Consider the following 22,356-nt stretch of genomic DNA (forward strand, 5'->3'; position numbering starts at 1 on the left):
TATCTATGTATATGTGTATATGTGTGTGCATGTGTCTCTGTGTGGTGGGTATGTGTATCTGTGTGTGTATCTGTCTCTGTATATGCCTCTCTGTGTATGTGTGTCTGTGTGTGTGGTGTGTTTATGAGTATGTGTTGCTGTGTGTGGTGTGTGTGTGTGAATATATATGTGTATGTGTATCTGTGTGTATGCGTGTGTGTCTGTGTGTGGTACGTGTATCTATGAGTGTGTGTCTATGTATATGGTTAGACATTCTAAGTATGTGCTGTGTGCTGTAGTCTCTAATAACTACTGCCCTTGAATATCAATGACCATAATCTCACCTCTTTCAGGTCTTCATATAATATGAACTTAACATTTTCATCATCAATATGTTTGTTCCAATTAATTGCAAAATCAAAGTAACTTCCCCAAGAAACTAAAAAGCACAGGAGAGAAAAAAAAAAGTAAGACACTGTTCATGACTGAGGAAAACAGATACATACATATGGCTAAACCATCAAGGGAGGTTGTACGTATTACAAGTCTGTCTCCAGGAGGTGGAATACGCCCGTCTCACTGCCCATACCCACCCATGTCTTACTTCCTCGGATATTTCCCATTAGTGATACAACTGAGCAAGTTGTGAGAAGGATCTGAGCAGAACTCTAAAGATTTCTCAGAGATAACGAGATAACTCAGAAAGAGTGCGCGGGCCCGAGCTTCCTTTCTGTTGCCGTGATAAAATATTCTGACGCAAGCAACTTCAGCAGACAAAGAGTTTCCTTCAGTCTACCATTCAGGATCACGGCCATCCTTGTGGGGAAGTCATCACGGTCTTGGTCGACCAATCGTGGTGTCCCTAATGTCTTCATTTGCCGCTGCACGTTGGATTTCGGAATTTTGCAAGGAAGAAATCCTGTCCAAGTTATTACTGTCACATCTTATTGCTAATCAACTGAGCAGAAAGAATGAACGCAGACAGTGGAGAGGATTCTTGATGCTGTCCCACAAATCACAAAAATCACCACTGAATGTTCCCTTGAGGCAGTACATACGTATGGAGCGGTGTGACATACACATGGAGCGGTGTGACATACGCATGGAGCGGTGTGACAGAGCTGCCCTGCCTCACTCCATGAAGGTTTCTGGACGACAGAAGCTGGCTGGCTGGTGCTTCACGGGCATCTCCTAGTGAGTTCTCCTTGCTGCTGTGACTCAATCCAGTCTTTATCTTTTCCAGGGAGCTGGTACCGTATGCAGTGTCCATGTATGCCGAATGCTGTGGGATTCGCTATATCAAACACCCTTTAAAGTGGCCTTCACAGATTGGGGTATATAAGCTAGAACATGGAATATTCAAATAGTGATGCTGGCATCCATGGCATAAATGGAGTGGGAGGCATCATGTAGACAAATATATGGCAGAAAATGAAATACTGGACTCATCTACATGTTGGATCTTTTTAAAGGTTGAATAACACAGAAAGCAGGATGGTGCCAGGGATGCGAAGGAAGGCAATTACAGCTCTGATGTAACTTTGGAGCGCTGAGTTGTGAATAAGTCTGGCGAGCTAGTGTACAGCATAAGTATTAGAGTTATGAATCCAGTGTTGCATGATGAAGTAGTGTTTGCTAAAGGAACAGCAAACATATATGACTCTTCCTCTATACACAACAAAGCAGCTGTGTGACATGATGGCTTGACTTCAGTAATCATTTCACATGTGTATGTGTAGCAAAGCACATTGTCCACCTTAAACATCATTTAAAACATAGATTTAGAGAAGCGGTTCTGTAGTGTGAAAATACTCTTCCTGGGAAGATGCAGCACACATGTAAGCTCATCCCTGATAGAGATCCTACAACAGGCCAAAGTGTGGGTACCACCAACATCCAACTTGGTGAAAAGTTTGCTTGGGGTTGCTTGCAGGACCAGAAAGGACCCACAGACAGCGGCATCACCAAGGCCTATGGGGGACAGCTCACAAAAGCTGGGAACCTGGAGCACACTGCACATCTGCAGGCAGCTCAACAGGCTGGAGAGTGTCCTTTCCAAGTGACTCCGGTCTAGATCTCTTCCAGGCAGCTTGGCGGGCTTCTGCTTCTTCCAGGCAGCTGGTCTAGTCTCGGGGTCTTTACAGCTCAGTTTCACTCTCTGAAAGGGACTCTCAGACTCTGTTATTTTAATCTCAGAGAAAACTGTTAGACAGCATGTAACATCTCTTAAAGAGAACAGACAATACCGTCTCCTCTACGGTCATTTAGCTGCTATTAAAAGGAGAGTTCAGGGGGGCTGGAGAGATGGCTCAGTGGTTAAGAGCACTGACTGCAACCAAATCCCAGCAACCACATGGTGGCTCACAACCATCCGAAATGAGATCTGATGCCCTCTTCTGGGGTGTCTGAAGACAGCTACAGCTATTACATATAATAAATAAATAAATCTTAAAACAAAAAGGAGAGTTCAATAAACTTTTTCTTCTTACATATAGACCTCTGGCCATGGTATTCTTAGACCACTTAAACAAGTGGGATGATTAGCAATTGGCAGAACATTTTCGTTAGTGTTCTCAGCTGTACAGTGGGGCCTTACTCTGGTCGGTCATGGGTCTTAGGGGAATGCACTCCTATACAGTACCTAGTTTAGAATTTGAGGAAGCAGTAATAGTTAGAAATTAATAGTTACTATTTCATCATGAAACGAGAAAGGGCTCACAGGCCTCCATAACACCTCAAGAGGCTTAGCAATTAATAATGGAGGGTGGCGGTGCGTCACTTTCCTCTGTGGTATAACCACGCACGCTCCACTATAGAACTTCCCACCCATGCTCATGCAAGTTACTGTGATAGTTTGAATGAAATGTCCTCCATAGGCTCAGTATTTGGATACTTGGTCCCAAGTTGGTGGTGCTGTTTAGATAGGCTAAGGAGGTGTGGCCTTGCAGAGGAAGTGTGTCACTGGGGGTGGGTTTTGAGATGTCAAAGCTCCATGCCATTCCCAATCCCCTCTCTCTTCTTGTGCTTGCTGTTTGAGATGTGAGATCGCAGCTCCCTGTGCCAGCCACCATTGCTTCTGTTCACCACGACACACTCTTATCCTTCTGGAACTGGAAGCTCAGATAAACTCTTTCTTCAATAAGCTGTCCTGGCCAAGGAGTTCCATCACAGCGACAGAAAACTGACTAACTCAGCAACCGTATTTAAACTCAGCCAAGTCACATGTGCACAGAAAGACAGGAAATAATAGGGAGAATAGTTGAGAAAGAAGTTTCAATGGGAAAAGGACGGGAGACAAAAGAAGGTCATGGGGAGAAGAGAAGTCTAAAATTCATTATACACATATGTGAGATTATCAAGGAACAAAAAAATAATAAATCAATAATTTAAAATAGTAGTTATTGATAACTAGAGATAAGATGTTTACATAGTCTAACAAAAACGTTTTAGGTGTATCTACACAAATCTGTGGATTTTTCTTTTTATTTTTCTTGGGTCTTTTTTGACACTGTGATACAGTGACTTGAGGGGGAAAAAACTAGAAATACTTTTCTATATTACTCTTTGGGTTTTTTTTTTGTTTTTTTGTTTTTTTTTAGTTTTTTCGAGACAGGGTCTCTCTGTATGTCCTTGGCTGTCCTGGAACTCACTCTGTAGACCAGGCTGGCCTCAAACTCAGAAATCTGCCTGCCTCTGCCTCCCAAGTGCTGGGATTAAAGGCGTGTGCCACCACACCCGGCTTCTATATTACTCTTAAAAAACATCTTTGTTCTTCATCTCTTCTATGACCACTCAATATTCATGGTCAACAAAATGAACTCTCCAACCTGTGGGTTTCATCCTATTAGGGAGGGGGCATCAAAAGACCCTTTCACAGTGGCCCCATAAGACCCTAGGGAGTATCAGATATTTACATTATGATTCATAACTAGCAGAATTGCAGTTGTGGGGTAGCAGCAAGAATAATTTTATGGTTGGGGGTCATCACAGCATGAGGAACTGTATCAAAGGGTCTCAGTGTTAGGAAGGTTGAGGACCACTGTGCTAGAGTATCCTTGAAACCGGAGATGCATCAGTAGCTTGGTGCATGAAACTGCTGCTGCAGCTGCTGCAAGCTCTCATTTAAATGTAAACTTTCCATTGCAAGATCTTCACAAATCTTATTTCTTTATATTTTCACATTTGTGTATTCACCTGTTGAAGATGAAATTCTCTTATTAACAGTCGTACCTTGTCCTTTTATGAATTGTCTGAAGAATTCATCCCAAGAGGCATAGCTTGGAATATCAGGAACATCATTATGGAAATGAAAAAAAGACACTGCTGTATCCTTAGGGTTTCGAAATATTACCAATATCTAGAGAACAAAAACGAAGTTAATTTATGGAACTTTGCATTGCAGCATGGAAAAGAGAAAGGGTGAACAGCATCGTAACTGTATTGATACAGAGAGCAAGAGGGGCCATGGTAAATCGCAGATTGGGGGAAGGGAAGAGAAAGGACAGAAGAGTGAAACTGAGAGGAACTTTGCTAATAATGACCACAAAAAGGGAGATGTAGAAGATACTAAAAGGCAAAGCAGAACATTTCCCCTAGCAGAATTGAGAAGGATAGATTTGAAAGGTAAAATCCCAAATAAAGCAAAAAATTGCAAACTAATCTTTAAGGTTATGGACATGAGGTGCCGAGGCGGTGTGTGTCTGTGGAATGCAGATGGAGTTGGACCTCTCATACCCATGTCTGTCTTCTCCAATGACCTCCGATGCCCTTAGGATGAAAAGTGTGAAAGGAGCACAGGAAGTCCTAAGGGGACTCGGGGATTGTGGGAGAGAACCCAGGGATTGTGGGAGAGAACCCAGGGATTGTGGGAGAGAACCCAGGGATTGTGGGTAAGGTCCCAGGGATTGTGGGAGAGAATTGTGGGAGAAAAACCAGGGATTGTAGGAGAGAACACAGGGATTGTGGGTAAGGTCCCAGGGATTGTGGGAGAGAACCCAGAGATTGTAGGAGAGAACACAGGGATTGTGGGAGAGAAACCAGGGATTGTGGGAGAGAACCCAGGAATTGTGGGAGAGTACATGGCTGCTCCGCATGCCTGGAGGACATCAGATGGATCCTGGCATCCTGGTTCAAACCTGTGACACAACTGAGCGTCGGGTTGAACACTCTGAGACTATACAGCAGAAGCAGGATAAGGCAGAACAGACGTCAGGTGACTTTCTGAAAAGGGGAAGACGACCCTCCCACCCCCACACCTGCAACCCTGGAAATTTCTTGACTAAATAAATTTGAGGCCCTTGTAAGAAGCAGCTGAATCCAGCAGGGGGCAACACCAGCCCTCTGCAGAGTCTCGGGGGAGGCTGCTCCTCAAGTGTCTTTGGCCGCTTTCCAGAGCTTTAATGGGCTTAAGTTTTCTGTGAAAATTGGAAGGCAACAAGCAGAAAGCAATAACAGCTCCGTCCTCATATGCAAAGGGCTTGATTGACTCATGGACACGGACCTCGAGACTTTCAAACTGGGGTGGGAGAAGGGTCATCGCTGACAACAGAGAGGCTGGGAAGAGAAGAGCTCCAAGTTTTTATTTCATCGGATTACAGTTCTATGCAAGGCATCATCAGACCTACTCTATGAACTTTCCAATCAAAGGGAGGAGAAAATATTTTTTTTAAAACATCTTCTAAAAGGGTAAATATGGCTAATTCTAAGACACCCAGTACTGAGCTTGGGAACAACTCACTTTCTGTGCCTGTTCATTGAGAATCCTACACTCATACTCTTAGGTTTTTCTTCTCTTCTTGAAGGTTTTTCGTTCTAGTAAAAATATCTTGATTTTGTTATTATTGTTTAAGACAGGGCCTCACTGTTGCCTGGCCTGGAATTCGCTCTGTCCACAGCACCTGCTCCTGTCTCCTGTGTGCTGGGATTAAAGGCACATGCCACCATATTAAAGTATCTTCAATAACATCTCCAACATTGCATTGTACTGACCAATCCTAAAATACTGCATCAAAGTCACAAATCCTGGTGAGGCCTGAGTCCAGCCCCCTACAAGATGAGAGGAAAGCCCCGTGCTGCTGAAGATGTCAGGATGGAGCAGCAGTTCTGTCCCCTCCCTGCTGACATGCCTACCACAGACATACTTGAGCATTATCTGAACTGTTCACAATAGCAATGAAATGAAGCCAGCCTAGATGACCATCAACAGATGAATGGGTGTAGCAAATGTGGTTCACCATGGAACTCCATTGAGCTGTAAAGGAAACTGAAATCACTGACATTTTGCAGGAAGATGGGAGCAACCGGGAAGCACGTTAAGCAATTCAAGCCAGATTCATATAAATTGCACACCCTTTCTCGCGTTCAGAACCTATAACTGAGCGTGTATGTGTGTGTGAGTGTGTGCGTGTGTGAGTATGTGAGTGTGAGAGAGTATGTGTGTGAGTGAGAATGTGTATGTATATAAGTGTTTGCAAGTATGTGTGGATGTGAGTGTGTGTGTGTGTGTATGTGTAGATCGATCATGAAAGTAGAAAGGGGACCATGAAAAGGAAGAAGAGACCTCAAGGGAGGGGGGAAAGATGCAATCCGTGTGATAGGAAGGCAGAAGGGGGGCTGGTGAGATGGCTCAGTGGGTAAGAGCACCCAACTGGTCTTCAGAAGGTCCGGAGTTCAAATCCCAGCAACCACATGGTGGTCATAACCATCCGTAACAAGATCTGACACTCTCTACTTGAGTGTCTGAAGACAGCTAAAGTGTACTTACATATAATAAATAAATCTTTAAAAAAAAAGGAAGGCATAAGGGACCCACATGAGTGGAGGGAGAAGAGTGGGAGGAGTGGGGGAAGTGGACTCGTGCCTTGTCACTCCTGATGTTAGATGTTTAATCAAATGGAAAGAAGAGTCAAGACAACAAGAATTCTGTCTGGTGATGCAATGGTGCCTATCTTATGTGAAATTCTGAAATAATACAGTTGCAGATGTCTCCAGAAAAAAAATTGTTCGTTGTATAAGAACACAGTCTTCTGAAGCAATAAGACTGATTCTAAAGCTTATCAATTGTAAAACCAATGATAATAAACGACACATTTCCTCTTATGTATGATTTCTATACAAGCTGAGATGCATTTGGCTTAAATGGAAACATAGTAAAACATTCAAAGAAAGAAGTGACAAAAGAAATACTACCTTCTACGTTGCACATATTCAAATTCCACAATTACTAGCAAATTCATCACTCCAATATCCAATAACTATGGGGTTGAAGATGTGACTCAGTGGTAGGGTTCTTGCTGAGCATGTGTGAGGCTCTGGGTTTGACCTCTAGCACTGCCAAAAAGCAAGGTCAAAATTCCAGAGAAATCCAAGGGCAGCCTGTATGTATACATCAAAGTTTCCAATTCAGCACACACATGACACACACGCATACACACAAGCAAAACACTCACACATAAATAAAATACAAATGAATCTTTTTATATGCTCCAAATTCACTCACCTTGGCTTTGTTCTTGAAGACGGACTGAGGTAGCTTGTCATAGTGGAGGTGGGTTGTCAAGATCCTTGGTGATGGAAAGAGTTTCATTCTCTACAAAATATGGACACTAGGGTGAGTGAGTGTGTGTGTGTGTGTGTGTGTGTGTAAGAGAGAGCGTGTGTTTGTATGAGTGTATGTGAGAGACATGTACAAGACAATGAATGTGTGAGAATATGAGTGTGTGGGGAGTGGGTGTGTCTGTGAAAGTGTGTATATGAATGTGTGTGAGAGTATGTTCAAGAAAATGTGCATATGAAAGAGTATGTCTGAGTGTGTGAGAGTGTATGCTTGTAAGAGTGTGTATGTGAGTGTTAGAGTATATGTACGAGTGTGTGTGTGTGTGTGTGTGTGTGTTTAGTCACCTAAAATGATGGTATCTAAGTGGTGGCCTCAAGAACTCTATAATTATTTTATCTTCTGCTCCCCTACATTTTTCATGGAGAATCATAAACAAATCATTAATCTCATCAATTATTTTATTGGATCCTGCTTTCCATCTTCAATCATTGTCACTTATCCTCTACCCTTTATAACAATCACATCGAATAGTTCATAACCCGTATTTCACTGTTTTATTTAGTCATATCTCTCCTATATCAAGGCCTTAATAGAAATATTCAAGTCTTCCATGGATCCTAAAAATCCACCTCAAACAAACAGATCTAAACTTCTCTGAGTGTGTATGTGTGCACTCCCATGCAAGCACATGTATATACGTAAACGTGGAATACAAATGTTTCTATGTATGTGTGCGTGTGCACGCACTCTCAGAGGCCAGAGAAGACACTGAGTGACCTGCTGTGTCACTGCCCACCCAGTGTTCCTTTGAGACAGTCTCTGACCAAATGTGGTGGGTTGACAGCCAGAAAGTCCCAGGAGCTCTCCTGTCTCCATCCCCTCCAGCAATGTTATGATAGGAACACTTGGCCTTTTATGTGGGCACTGAGATCTAAACTCAAGCCGTATGATTGCACAGTAAGGGCTCTCTTACCCACTCACACTCTCTTTCTAGCCCCTAGAGATATTTTTTCTTTTTATGGTTTTTCAGGACACGGTTTCCCTGTGTAGCTCTGGTTTTCTTGGTTCTAGCTCTGTAAACCAGGTTGACCTCAAACTCAAAGTTCCGCCCATCCTTAACTTCTGAGTGCTGGGATTAAAGGAGTACCTTGCACCCAACTATCCCAAAAGACTATGAAGGTCCAGGTTTCCTAACTATCTGAGAAATTATTTATGAAATGTTTGTTCAATTAAAGGTTATAGAATAATTATTTTTCTGTTATCTATTTCTACTGAGAGCTAAAGAGAACAAGGTTTTATGGCCATGTATGGGTGTGGTGGTGTGTCAGTAACCAGCACTAGGGATCGAGAGGCAGGAGGAACACAAATTTAAAGCAGTCTGGGCACATAATAAATTCCAGCCAACAGAGACCCTGTCTGAAATCAGCCCTTTATAACTGTTATTCAGAGGGCAAGGCTTCGGTTTGGCCAGCTCTACATTTGAGGACATCACTTAAAGCTTCATAAGCCCTGTTATAACTCCAGTGACAAAATAATATTTAGGAATTTGTAGCTAATTCTATAAAAAAAAACTTTCTTTTTTCTTTTCTTTTCTTTTTTTTTTAAAGATTTATTTATTTGTTTATTTATTTATTATAAGTAAGTACACTGTAGCTGTCTTTCAGACACTCCAGAAGAGGGCGTCAGATCTTGTTACAGGTGGTTGTCAGCCATCATGTGGTTGCTGGGATTTGAACTCAGGACCTTCGGAAGAGCAGTCGGGTGCTCTTACCCACTGAGCCATCTCACCAGCCCTCTATAAAAAACTTATGAAGATTATGACGTGAAGAAGAGAAAAAAATCAAGACGTTGAAAGATTAAAAAACATTTCATCAACGCAGTGAGTCCAGGGGGGTGGTTTGCTCTGGTGATGGCTGCGTTCCAGTAAACTGTCTTTCTTGGTGTTTAAAATAACTTAGTTACATCCATTCACACCAGGCTGATATTGGAGCCTCTATTATAGAGATTAAGGTTAGGCTCTGAGCTTTCAGATGCTTTGAACGACCTCAAATAAGTGCTCATTTTCAGATTAAATGATCGTTTACTGTTCCTCCAACACCACACGGCCCAAGTCACGCAGTGACTCATGCAGAACGACAAAGCAGAATTAGAGGCACAGACAGGAAAGCGTTTGCCACAGACCTAGATATACAACACTTCATTCAAATGAGTCACACAGCCAACGTGTAATCAATAGGAAAACTGGCTATACATAGAATATAAATGTATTCTTCAGACAAGTCTTAGAGGAACATTTTCTGTAAATCGAATCACTATTTACTTAAGCCTACCTTCTCACTGATTTCTGTTGGAAACTAAAAGGCACGCTGTGTTTTAAAAGTAGATACAACTAAATTATAATTGAAATAGAAATTTGCCTCTAAAGTATCTGAATAAAAAAAAATAAACATTTCTGATAAACTTTAGATATGAAACCCCAAAAGGGATGACATAGTTTAAATGTCTTTCTGACAATTCTGGAGCTAGTGAGTGGGCGCTTTATGGCCTGTATTAGAAGGCAATTGTGCTTCATTTTGCAGGAAGGAACACACACACACACACACACACACACAATTAATTGTTTGTTCTTAGTTAACCTTCAACCTAGATGTCATCCAAACAGAGGCTCAGGGAGAATGGTACGTCTAGGTGTCCTTGATGTTTACCTTGATGATGTTAGAGTTGGCCTGGTGCTGCTATGTCTTCAAGTGCTACTGTATCCCAAGACCTGGTTGCCCCATCTAGCACAGTCAAGTTAGCTCACAGCTAATTCCAAGGCTGCAAACAGCTCCCTTCGAGCCTTCCCTCCGACACCAGTGATGTGGCTTAGGTGCACACCAGACAGATGGTGGTCTTAAACCTCAGTCCAATTTGGGTCCGTTCAAGAGAAACCCAGAGCCATGAAATTCAGAGGACAAATCTTGGCTCCAACTAAGGGGAAGAATTCGTCACAACAGACAGCTGTTGGTCCTAGGAGCCTACAGACACAAGAACCAACTTCCAAAGCTACAATGGGACTTAAAAGCCTCACAGTCATGTCAGATACTAGTCTAGATTATCCCAGAAATATGCATCCTAGGTTGAACAGGTAATAAGAACTAGAAACAAGAAAAGGGTGTTTAGCCAGGTGTGGTGGCACACGCCTTTAATCCCAGCACTTGGGAGGCAGAGGCAGGTGGATTTCTGAGTTCAAGGCTAGCCTGGTCTACAAAGTGAGTTCCAGGACAGCCAGGGCTATACAGAGAAACCCTGTCTCGAAAAAACCAAAAAAGAAAAAAAAAGAAAGAAAGAAAAGGGTATTTGTTCAGATAGATGGTCTTCCAAAACCCCAGGGACTCACAGAACATGCCATTTAAAGATTATTATTATTATTATTATTATTATTATTATTATTATTATTATTATTAATTTAAGGTCATTTAGACATTGAAACATGTCAGCTCCTAGCAGCACCTCATTACACTCCAAAGAAGATGATGAACATCAAAGGACCTCCAATTAGAGGCAAACTAGCCACTGAGCCGAGAGAATGCCTTAAGTTCATCTGCAGACAGAACGCTCTCGGGAAAATGTGCAAACTTAAATGCAGACAATATCTACAGTCGAGCTCTGTCAACACAGAGTAAGAAAGTCCTTTATAATTACTACTTCACAAATATCTATCATATACACTAGGCCAGAAGGCTGAAGATAGATGCTCCAATGCTATAGACATTTTAGGGGACCATTCAGGCAGCCAACTGTACCCGTCATGTCTATAACTTTGGAAGTTGCCTACCTGTACTTCCTGCATATTCACATAATATTTATTTCCTTCTCAAGTCTCTGTTGGGGTAGAAGACTAGACAGTTGTCGCCTCACATTTAAACTTGAGTAGCAAAGGATCTCGAAAAGTGTTTTAGAGTCTAAGGGAATGTTTCTAGGATGGTAAATGCAAGGGTCGAAGGATGGAGGACATGAAGATATAAGTTGCAAGAAGATGTTTAAAGGTTAGCAGATGAAGGCTCGAGGGCCTGAAAGGTATTTTATGAAGGTTGTAAACTGGTGTTTACAATCAAAAAGGTTGGTAATTGCAAGTTATGAACATTAAAGTATTTAAATGCTTGAGAGAGTAAAAAAAAAATTGATTTAAATGCAAAACCCACCAAGATAGTATAGATTAAAAAAAATACTTTCTCCTAAGTTGCCAAATACAATTGGACTGAACATTATGAATGTAATTATTACACCATAGATTTCATTATTGTTTCATAATTGTTCTTACTATATATAGTTTAATATTGTACGAAAAAGAGCCTTTTTATTTAAACAGAAAGGGGTCTGGTGCCACTTTGTATTTAAACGTAAAGCTCTGTATTCCAAGACCTGGCTGCCCAGAATGAATTGTCAGGCACACCAGCTCTTGTTGTGCGGACCTTGCTCCCCAGGTTAATCGGTCCATAAAAGGTTAAAGCTTATGATTGGGCAGTAGATAGAGGTAGGCGGTTTTCACTAGCTGGCTGGGGGCTGCAGATAAAGAGGGAGGAGAAAGAAGAAAGCATACAGAGAGAGGAGGAAGCCATCATGAGAGAAGATGGACCATGAGCCCATGGCCAGGAGAAGCAGCGGTAGGAAGGGACACATGGTTGGGATGTAAGTTAGAACAGCTCCAAAACCTGCTCAGTCTAGGCTTATAGCTTCTAAATAAAATACTGGGATTTTGTATCTTTTATATAGGATAACTAGAATATAATAATGTATTTTACACCAACTTATTTTATCCCCTGCGGCACAGAGGAGATAAGCAGCAATGGCATAAACCTCAGAGACAAGAGTGACCCTCCGGGAGTCTGGGGGAGGGACACAAGAATAAACCTTGAAATGACTGACATTTGGTTTACTTCCCTGTATTATCAGTAAGCTATAGGGAAGGCGGATCTTCAAGATGTTAATCCACTACCTTTTCAAGTTAATGGTTCTCTTGAATAAAGCAGAGGTTTAAGATTTGGTTCATTGTTCTTGGCTCTTCTTGGGCAGCACAGATCCAGTTGCACTAGGATACTATGCCAAATTCACTTTACTGAATTTATTTTCAGATTTTATTTTTTTGGGCCAGAGAGATGGCTCAGTGGTTTAGAACACTGCTTGATCTTGCAGAGGAACAAGATTCAATTCCTAGCACACACATGGTGGATTATAACCATCCATAACTTCAGTCCTAGAGGATCGGATGCCCTCTTATGGCTTCCAGAGGCACTAGGCATTCACATAGTGCGTATATGTATATGTATATATGCATACAAAACACATAAATAAAATTAGTTAATTAAAAACAAAAATTTCATTTTATGTGTATGAGTATCTTGCTTGCATGTATGTATGTGTATGTAGCGTCCATGTGTCTGGTGTCAACAGAGGCAGAAGAGGGTATCAGATTCCCTGGAATGGTTGTGAGCTACCCTGTGGGTGCTGGGAACCAAACTTATGTCCCCTTCAAAAGCAGCAAGTGCCATTAACCTCTGAGCCATTTATTTCTCTGGGCCCACTTCAGTGAATATTCTAAAGTGGAGTTAGATACCTCGAGGACACCTTGACTGCAGTAGTCATTTAGAGCTTTTCACTACAGCTAGACTTTTCTTTAACGGAAAGGGTAACTTCCCTTTCACGATTGGTGCTAAAATCAAATAAGGAAGGTTCTAGAAAGAGCCAGGGCAACACTTGGCTTTACATTCACAGTGGTGTAGCTGAAGAAGCAGAAAGTCCCCACTGAGGTGTCCCCCTGGATGTGAATAAGACTACCACCACAAGTCAAAGCCAAATTTGAAGCAAGCTTTAGTCAAATATTGGCCAGTTTGATGGATTCTGGTCAGGTCCAGTCCAGGGATCCCAGAGAATCGTAACAAGTCACATCGTGCAGAGGCTTATAAAGGCCAACCCATAAGGCCATGTGCTTCCCACCAGGTCCAGAGGGGGCAAGCATATAACCTGCCTGCTTCCTGCCTGCATGCCTCACACTACAGCCTGCCTGCTTCCTGCCTGCATGCCTCACACTACAGCCTGCCTGCTTCCTGCCTGTGTACCTCCTGCTGATACTCAACCAGAAGTATACGTCCTGATGCATTTCCTGTCTATGTACTTCCTGCCTACACGTGGCCAAACACATCCTAGGGAAGTGAAAACATGTCGTGTTGTCTTACAGAAACAATGGAGAGCCTCCAGCATCTCAGGAATTATCTGTTCTTGGGCAAGTGGCTCACAGGTTAGAGGCATGTTGTTTCATGGGTCTCTTAAACTCAGTAATTAAAACTTAAAACATAACTTTGGATCTCACACGAGGAGCAGGAATACCACATGTTCTAGGAGAGGAAGAGAAGCCCCAAGGATACTCAAGTTCAGAGGCAAATCCACACATGTCAAGAACCTAGACTGGCGGGCTGGAGAGATGGCTCAATGGTTAAGAGCACTGACTGCTCTTCCACAGGTCCTGAGTTCAATTCCCAGCAACCACACGATGGCTCACAGCCATCTATAATTCGATCTGATGCCCTCTTCTGGTGTGTCTGAAGACAGCTACAGTGTATTCAGACACATAAAATTAATAAATAAGTCCTTTTCTTTTTCTTTTTTTAAAAGAACTAGCAACTGACTGTAGTGGAACATGCCTGTAAGCCCAGCACTTGGGAGGTAGAGGCAAGGGGGGCCGTAGCTTAAGCTCAGCCTTGGCTACAATGAGAAGTTCAGGCTAGGGCTACATGAGACCCTGCTTTAAAAACAAATAAACAAAAAGAAAACTTGACAAAGAACAAAAGCTTTGTCCAGTATCACAGTCAATACCCTATTATGAATGGTTTCTGCTGTGTACTTTTATTTGAGAGCATTTGTTTGAAATTAAAATGTACTTTCCTGGAGAAACAATCTCATATACAACGTACAAGCCGACAGTCCAAATCCTATTTCAAACCTAAGACAAGCCTGTTTGTACTGAAGGTAGATAATAACATTGGCAAATAAAGTAAAAAAGAGGGCTGGTGAGATGGCTCAGTGGGTAAGAGCACCCGACTGCTCTTCCGAAAGTCCAGAGTTCAAATCCCAGCAACCACATGGTGGCTCACAACCATCCATAGCAAGATCTGACACCCTCTTCTGGAGTGTCTGAAGTCAGCTACAGTGTACTTACATATAGTAAATAAATAAATCTTTAAAAAAAAATAAAATAAAAACGATCCTGACCCGGAACATATGAAAATAAAATAAAAGTTAGAAAGCCGGGCACACATTAGTATCACTTCTAAAGCAACACCAAATGTCCTCATTAGAAGCAAGGTTACATAACAGCTGTTTGGCGTTTCTCTAGGTGTCCCATCTCTTCCCTTAGCAAAAGCTCACGTTCTCCTGGCCCTAAAGCCTGAGCTCCTGCTGTCTGAGCCTTCATTGGATGCCCTCGAGCGTGAACAGCCCTCCCCAAGTTTGGGACCCTGGGCCCTAAGGGCCTCTGAGCTCTCTTTTGCACCTCGAGGTGCCTGCCGTGGGTGGCTGCCCATTCATCCTCAAGTCTCAAATGGCTGCCGTTCAAACTTCGGTTTTCTGCTGTTACTTTCCCCAATCCATGGGAATGGGCTTCCTTTAACCTTTGGGACCTTGACGTTTGTATTCATCAAGCTATAGAGTGTGGTCTCTTCCCAGAAAGCTGTTCCCGAAAGTCCCCATGCCCTGGGTTTCTTAGGTCTGCTCTAGGGAAGCTTGGTGGTTAGTACTTCCGGAGTTTTATAGGAATGGTTTCCCCTGGGTCCAGCCTCCTTCCTGTATGAGGCCAGGGGTTCATCTTCTTCCTGCTGTGTCTAAGCACAAAATTCCCAAAACAGAGCCTCCCTCTTACCCCTTCCTCCGGGGCAGTAAGCAGAGATCCCCGAATGCGGTGTCCCAGCCAATTCTGATGAGAAAGAGAATAATGCTAATAGGCTGAGAGCTCTGTAGGCGCTTTCAAGGCTCATCTGAGGCTTGTCTGACCTAACTACCCCTTCGCTATTCCTCACTGGTCACAGCAGCCGTAATGAAGGTAAGGAGATTGAAGATGCCTCTGCCTAGCACCCGTGCCTGTCACTTTTGGGTTTAGTTCATGTCCTCGGTGTTCGCAGATTACTTGCCCGCCAAGTTAAAAAAAAAAAAAAAAAGCTATTAGTATATTAAATTCTTGCAAGAGCTCGAATCAGAAAGCTCAGATTCAATTTTTGGCCTTGCCATTTATTATCTTCATCTCAGGCAAGGTTGGCGATTTCATTCTTTGTCAATTGGTGATTAAGTTGTTTTGGAAGAAAATGAGATAATACCGGAAGAGGCCTGAGGATGTGGTAAGCAAGCAGTAACTCGTGACCAGTGATCATTGTGAGCACCCTATTAGTACTTTCTGAACTCAGAAGCAAAGACTCCAGAATGGAAGAAATCCCCCTGGGATAGTGTGCTGTACCTTGAAAGACTGTGGGTACCAACCTGATATTTTTCTGCGTCACCACACTCAAGAACTGGAAATTCTGGACACACATATTTCTTTTTAGAAACGGCAAATATTAATTCACTGACAATATGGAGAATCCAGTTTGAACCTGTAAGAAAAACAAACAGAAAACAGAAACTCATCAAGGAGTCTTGTCAACAAAGACATTTCACCTTAGCATAGAGGTGAGGAAAATTTAATTTTTCAACTCTCCCATGATGTCTACATTTGCTTGAAAGAACCTAGGTGCTGGGAAAAAAAATAATTTGGGAGAAAAGAGCATTTGTGTGTATTAACATGGAATTTAATAAACTTATAAAATTCATCTTTCCTTTCCCTTCCCCGCTCCCTCCCACTCTTCCTTTCTTTTAGGGTCAGGGTCTTACAGTGTACCCCACATTGGCTTCTAACTCCTGAGTCCCCTGTCTCAGCCCCATGAGTATTGAGATTCCAGACATTTGGCACCACATCAGCCTCAGATGGCTCCTTGACATGACTCATTTTGAACATAGAATGTGTTTCTTGAAGAAGAATATTATGCTAGAGAAATGTTGGGCTTATATACTACGTTTTCCCCTCAATTAAGCTACAGGAGTACATGATCTCGATTTTATAAAAGTCCAGCTTTAAGTAACAGAAAAGTGTTCAAAGAAACGGGCTTTCGTAAGTAACAGTTGAAAGAATCAATAGCAGATGCTGCCAGAGGGTGGAATAGCTCACACCTATAACCCAAGCACGCTCGAGGCTGAAGCAGAAGACTGTAAGTTCTAGGTCAGCCTGAACCTCAATTAAAACAAGCAAACAAAGACTCAAACAGCAAAAGTAGATAATGTACAGTAGAGTAAGTTAGATTCTGAATCTTTATCCTCCAATCTTTATCTGCCACTGGTGACAGACTTTCTAAAACTGATTTGAGAAACCTGAGATTTAGTGTTAGATCCTGGAAAAAAGAAACAAACCTCACCACATGGAAACCATTATATAAATGACAGAAATGACATCCTTCCACTGGCTGTCAAAAATAGTCACATTTTGTTATTCTGACCCCGCCATGCTGCCTCCCACCACCCATTTCATCATCTGCCGTGACCTCTGCACCCCGACCTCCAGGATGCTATATATCAAGCTGTCTCAGTTGTTGACTCTGTAACCCATGCGCTCTCCTGTCCTGGTCTCCTCCGTGCTGATTTCCAGTGCGTTCCATAGGGAAACAAACTTCGTCCTTCCCACCTTCACCCTCTCCCACCTCCTTCCAAAATGCACTCGAAGGGAAAGGTCCTCTTTACCACACTTCGGGTAGGATGCTAGCAGGACGTCATCACTTCTGGCTTCAAAGTCATCCAAAGCTTGGAAAGTTTCCTGAGTGCACATGGTGACTGGGTAAGGAATCCCCTGGTAGGTGAGAAATAACTGGGAAAGTGACGTCTCTTTTGATTTTTCTAAAGCGTCATCAATGTAGTCGATAAACTTGGACTTATCAGCCATGCTGGCTCCCTGCTAATGAGTCCACTCTGTGTCACCCGGGTGGAGTGACTATTTGTAATAGTCTTTCCCAGTCACATGGAAAACAATCACCCAGTTCTCATCCGCTCTTTCATCCTGTTTGAATATCCTCCTGGCAGAAGGTGAGGCACAGGTGCGGACAGGCCCGGGAGCTGTTACCCTAGAGGCTTATTATATTACCAGTTAGGCATCCCACCCCAGGAAGAGAAGAGCTAAGTCTCTTAACGGAAGATTAATAGACACTAAATATCTAACAAATAGATGCTCAATAAAGCCAGACGTTCAATTTTCCTATGAGAAACTCTCAGAGTGAGACTTTTGGTTTCCTTTGGATTGACGGTTTCTCAAACACTCAGTTTGACAATTAAAATCACTGGGCAATTTAGTTAAGTGATTAAAGCCCCAATTTAGGGACATTCCTGGAGATTGGGCTCAGTTTTGGTGTTTATGAACTTAAAAGATTTGTAAGTCTTGTCTTTACCCATTTAACAGTAGGTCCATGGTTCATAGAAGGGAGCTGTTTTGTGAGAGGGAGAACTCAGTGCAGAGCCATCTCCCATCCTCTGAGCTCTGCCCCCTTGCAGGTCAAGGACTCTAGAACAGATGGTTGGTGGCTCTCCTCAGGGGACTGCCCAGCATCTCTTTTCTCTAGGATCCTGGGGCCTACAACCATTGTCTCTCTCACTGCGTGTGGTGTGGCCCTGGGGCCCATAGAGAGGGAGGCTAAGGTATGTGCCCACCCTCTGGGTCATGTCCTTAAGACAAGGAGCTGCCAATTCTTCTACAGTCCCTTTCTCATGGCTTTTATAATCTTTTTTACAGCATGAAATCACTGTATTCTGATTAATTTATAAAGGAAAAATGCCGTACAGGTATTTCTAGGAGTCCACTCAAACACTTGCCCAGGCCCCGACTCAGTCCATCTCAGTATCTTCTGCATAGTCAGGACAGACTCTTTCACAGCCAGCCTGGAGTAGACAGCTGCCTACCACTAAGATAGGCTTAGCCTAGACCTCACATCTTCACTACCAATTACATGTGCATGCCTAAGGGGTCATCAGAGTGGATATTTTAAAAAATTTCTTCTGTTTGAACTTCTGGCTTGGATGAGTCCATTTGCAAGCCTGGCATCACTTCAGCACGTCACTGAAACCTTCCAGGGCTAAGTATCACCCTGGTTCTGGGCATACTACAGAAACCCATCTCAGAAAAGCAAGGAGAGCCAAACTGCTGCTCTGATGGCTGGGCTCCCTGAGTCAGATTTTGCGGGCTCGTCATTCTTACCCCACTTAAAGCCCCCAGTGATGGAGTGACTCTGTGTGCCCAACAGACACAGAGCCTACAGCACACTGGCGGCAGTGATTGGCATCTGGGCCATCAGACCTGACTGCCCGCATGCAACAGCAGGTGAGCCAAGGGCAGGAGGTGCAGCTGCTGCCGGTGGCCGAGCTGCAAGAGGTGGCTTGTGTGCAGGTCTCATCTGAGGTGCCCAGCTAGCTGGAGGAGCCATGCAAAAAGTGTTGCATATGTTCACATGTGGCGTGCTAAGTGAGTGCCCGTTCCTTGTCAAGATATGCCTAAGGCTGACTTTAAAAAAAGAATTATTAGGCAGCTCATAAGCTTCTAATGCCCCTGACTTCTGACACACTTAGATACAGACACACATACATGCATATGCACACACACGCTCAGGTACACATACACCCACGCCACTAGGCTGAGTGTGGTGCCACACATTTTTGATCCCAGCACTTAAGAGGCAGAGAAAGGTGAAGCTCTATGAGTTCCAGGCCAGCCAGGACCACAAAATGAGACTCTGTCTCAAGAACAAATACAGACACACAGGTAGACAGACAGACATACACACATACATGCACACACATACACACGTGCATACACACACATACAAACAAACAAAAAACTAAAACAGAAAACAAAACAGCAACAACAACAACAGTGTAATAGTTTAAAAAGACAAGGGGGAGGGGGAGGACAAAAAGGTGGGGACAATAGTGGGAATAAAAGCGAAAATACAAAGTGAAAAGGCTAAAATTGTAGTAAAAAATAAGAATGCAGAAGCATGGGGTTGGATAGGGAACACAAAGAAAAAGTTGGAGCAGCTGAACTTCTTTCAGTCTTCAAAACGTGGCTCCGCCCAGTTACATACACGGGGTGGGATGCCAGCTGAAACCATGGGCTCTTGTCTTTCCTATGGTTTGTTCTGATGTTGAATTTCAGTTGGTATTGGATGAGTGTCCGGTGTTTCCCAGAGCTGCCTTTATTTCAATAGCTTCCTCGTCTAGCCACGTGAAGCTCTGCAGGCCATGGTGGGACATGCAGTTTCTCTTCCTTCCCTAAGGGTAAATCCAAGCTGGAAGGTGTCTCTTAAGTGTGCTGAGAGTGTGGGATGTAGAAGACCTATTTTCAGTATCTCCTTGTCATAGTCAATCTGCTGGAGGGACTGGACTCTGCAGGTTGGTAGCTCTAGAAGTTGATCTACTTGCTCACCTTAAGCAAACGCCAACATTCCTTCCGGTGTTAACATCTTCTGCCGGAGCTGGGCGTGGTGGCGCACGCCTTTAATCCCAGCACTTGGGAGGCAGAGGCAGGTGGATTTCTGAGTTCGAGACCAGCCTGGTCTACAGAGTGAGTTCCAGGACAGCCAGGGCTACACAGAGAAACCCTGTCTCGAAAAACCACACACACACACACACACACACACACACAAAATAATAGAAAGAAAAAAAGATCTTCTGCAGCCTGTACCTCTCACCTCGTCAGTAGTCCTCTAGCCCCCTCGCTCTTGCCTTCTTTCCCAGTCTACCACTCACTCTGGGGCACCGGCGGATCAAGTTCATAGTCTCTGACTTGTGGCTATCATCTGTTCTTTGGTCCTTGAGCTAACACCTTTTTGCAGGAGGCTTTGTGTTCAGACTAGCACTAGGAGCACCTGGCTGTTAAACACACAGGGTCGTTCCTTCAGGGAATGAATGCAGAACTGTTTTCTACCCAGAAGACTAGGAAAAGACATGCTTACTAGACCGGTGACATTCGAGATATCTGTGTGGCCAGAGACTTTACATCATGGGATTCTCTTCCAGACCCTTACCATAATTTTTTTCTTCTCAATCCATCTCTCTTGTTTAACATCTATGATTCTTTGTTTGGGAAGTCAAGGATTAAATACTACAGTTCCTTTTACAAAGTCACAGAACTGTTGCTTCGAATAGTTTGTTCCCCCTGGATCTTAACAAGCATCTTAGTAATTGCGTAAAGTGCCTGGCTTTGGATGACTAAGGAGAAGCCCTGCTTTTGCACTTGTTCACTTACGGTCAGGACTCCTTGGGGAAGAAGGCTGGACTGCAACCCTGGGCTTTTATCCCGAAGAAAAATTTCTTACATTCTCTGAGGGTTGAGCCCCATTTTTGGGCACCAGTTTTGGGGACTCTGTGTGACCTTCAGAAGGCTGCAGAGATCATATGCTGGGGGCAGCGAGAGGGCAGTTCAGGCACTATGACGTAATACCTGGTGTTAGTACAAACTTCTGGAGTCTGACACTGAGAGGATTATTTCAGGCATAGCACAATCCGATGAAAACTTTTCTGGTGATAAGTAACTTACCTTCATGTGCACAACAAGGCATTCATAAATCTCTTTGAGGAGCAAAGTAAGCTAAATAAAGATCTGACGAAACTGGGTAAGGTGGTGGCACATACCTTTAATCCCAACACTCAGGAGGCAGCAGTACATGGATCTCTGTGAGGTCAAGGCCAGCCTGGTCTACAGAGTGAATTCCAGGACAGCCAGGGCTACACAGAGAAACCCTGCTTAGTAGGGGGTTGGAGGAGTATGGGAGTGAAGGGTGGGCGAGAAGCATGTTGGATAGTGGGTTTTTTCACACTATGTATTCAAATCCTGATTTCTCTACTCAGAGATCTGTTTGCAATCAGACCTTGGCACTGACAATATTATGAAGTTTCTCCTGACTCAGTATTTTGTAAAACATTGTTCTCCATCAGCTTCTGATTGGTTAATTAAAGAGCTGAACACCCAATAGATGAACAGGAAAGGAAAATGCAGGACTTCTGACTGGTGGTGGTGGTGGGGAAAGACCAGAGAACCAGGGGACCAGAGAGCTGCCATTGGGACATGGATTAAGAAGGGGGTGCCAGGGAGAGCCTAAGATGGCAGGTAATAGTCCACATATCTTGGAAGTAGCTTAAGGCCGGTATTAGAATAGCTGACTATCTGCCCAGCTATAGTGCCTGAAGCTCTTAATAAATATAAAGGCCTCTGTGTCATTATTCAGAGCAAGGGAGGGTATAGAAGAGCCCCATCTTATACAGCGATGGGAGGGGATTAAGTGGGAGGAGGGTTGGATGAAACGACATCAATTCTCTTTGTGAAGTACATATGATACCTTCCATAAAGATGGGTTCTGTGGACTGAGAAAAACAAGCAGTGTCTGGTGTGATCAACGGCCACACAGATAACACATCGGTCACCAGGCTCCAATGCGTGCCTGCTCCCAGCCTTCTAGGTAAATATCAGGTACTGAATTCCTTCCCTTGGAGGAACAACCCTGGGCTAGCATTCCAGGTTCCCCCAGAGCTTATCAGCACAGGGACTTCTGTGCCCACACCTCGGCAGCTCTCTCTTTGGAACAGTCGGCTCCTCTTCATTCTCTTTCCTTTACCCGTCAGTACACGAGGGCAGATTCTCCTCCACCACGTCACCCGGAAGCTTCCTTTTCCACATTCATGTGTCAGGCATGAGAGTGGGGTAGCCAGCGTTGAAGGGAAACAAAATT

At 43.5% G+C, this 22,356-nt stretch overlaps 1 protein-coding gene across 1 annotated transcript in view; it reads right to left on the reverse strand.

Moving 5' to 3' along the window:
* Sult6b1 (sulfotransferase family 6B member 1) overlaps window positions 1-17,528 on the reverse strand; it is a 22,627-nt gene extending 5,099 nt beyond the window's left edge. Inside the window, exons 1-5 of the mRNA XM_021218532.2 lie at window positions 17,330-17,528; window positions 16,040-16,152; window positions 7,478-7,567; window positions 4,210-4,336; window positions 324-418 (exon numbers count right to left, since the gene is read on the reverse strand). Of these exons, the coding sequence (XP_021074191.1) occupies window positions 324-418; window positions 4,210-4,336; window positions 7,478-7,567; window positions 16,040-16,152; window positions 17,330-17,528 (624 nt within the window). The remainder of the gene's footprint in view (window positions 1-323; window positions 419-4,209; window positions 4,337-7,477; window positions 7,568-16,039; window positions 16,153-17,329) is intronic.
* Window positions 17,529-22,356: the final 4,828 nt, after the last annotated feature.

Source organism: Mus pahari, chromosome 18, assembly GCF_900095145.1.
Source record: "Mus pahari chromosome 18, PAHARI_EIJ_v1.1, whole genome shotgun sequence".
In the NCBI taxonomy this organism is placed as follows: domain Eukaryota; kingdom Metazoa; phylum Chordata; class Mammalia; order Rodentia; family Muridae; genus Mus; species Mus pahari.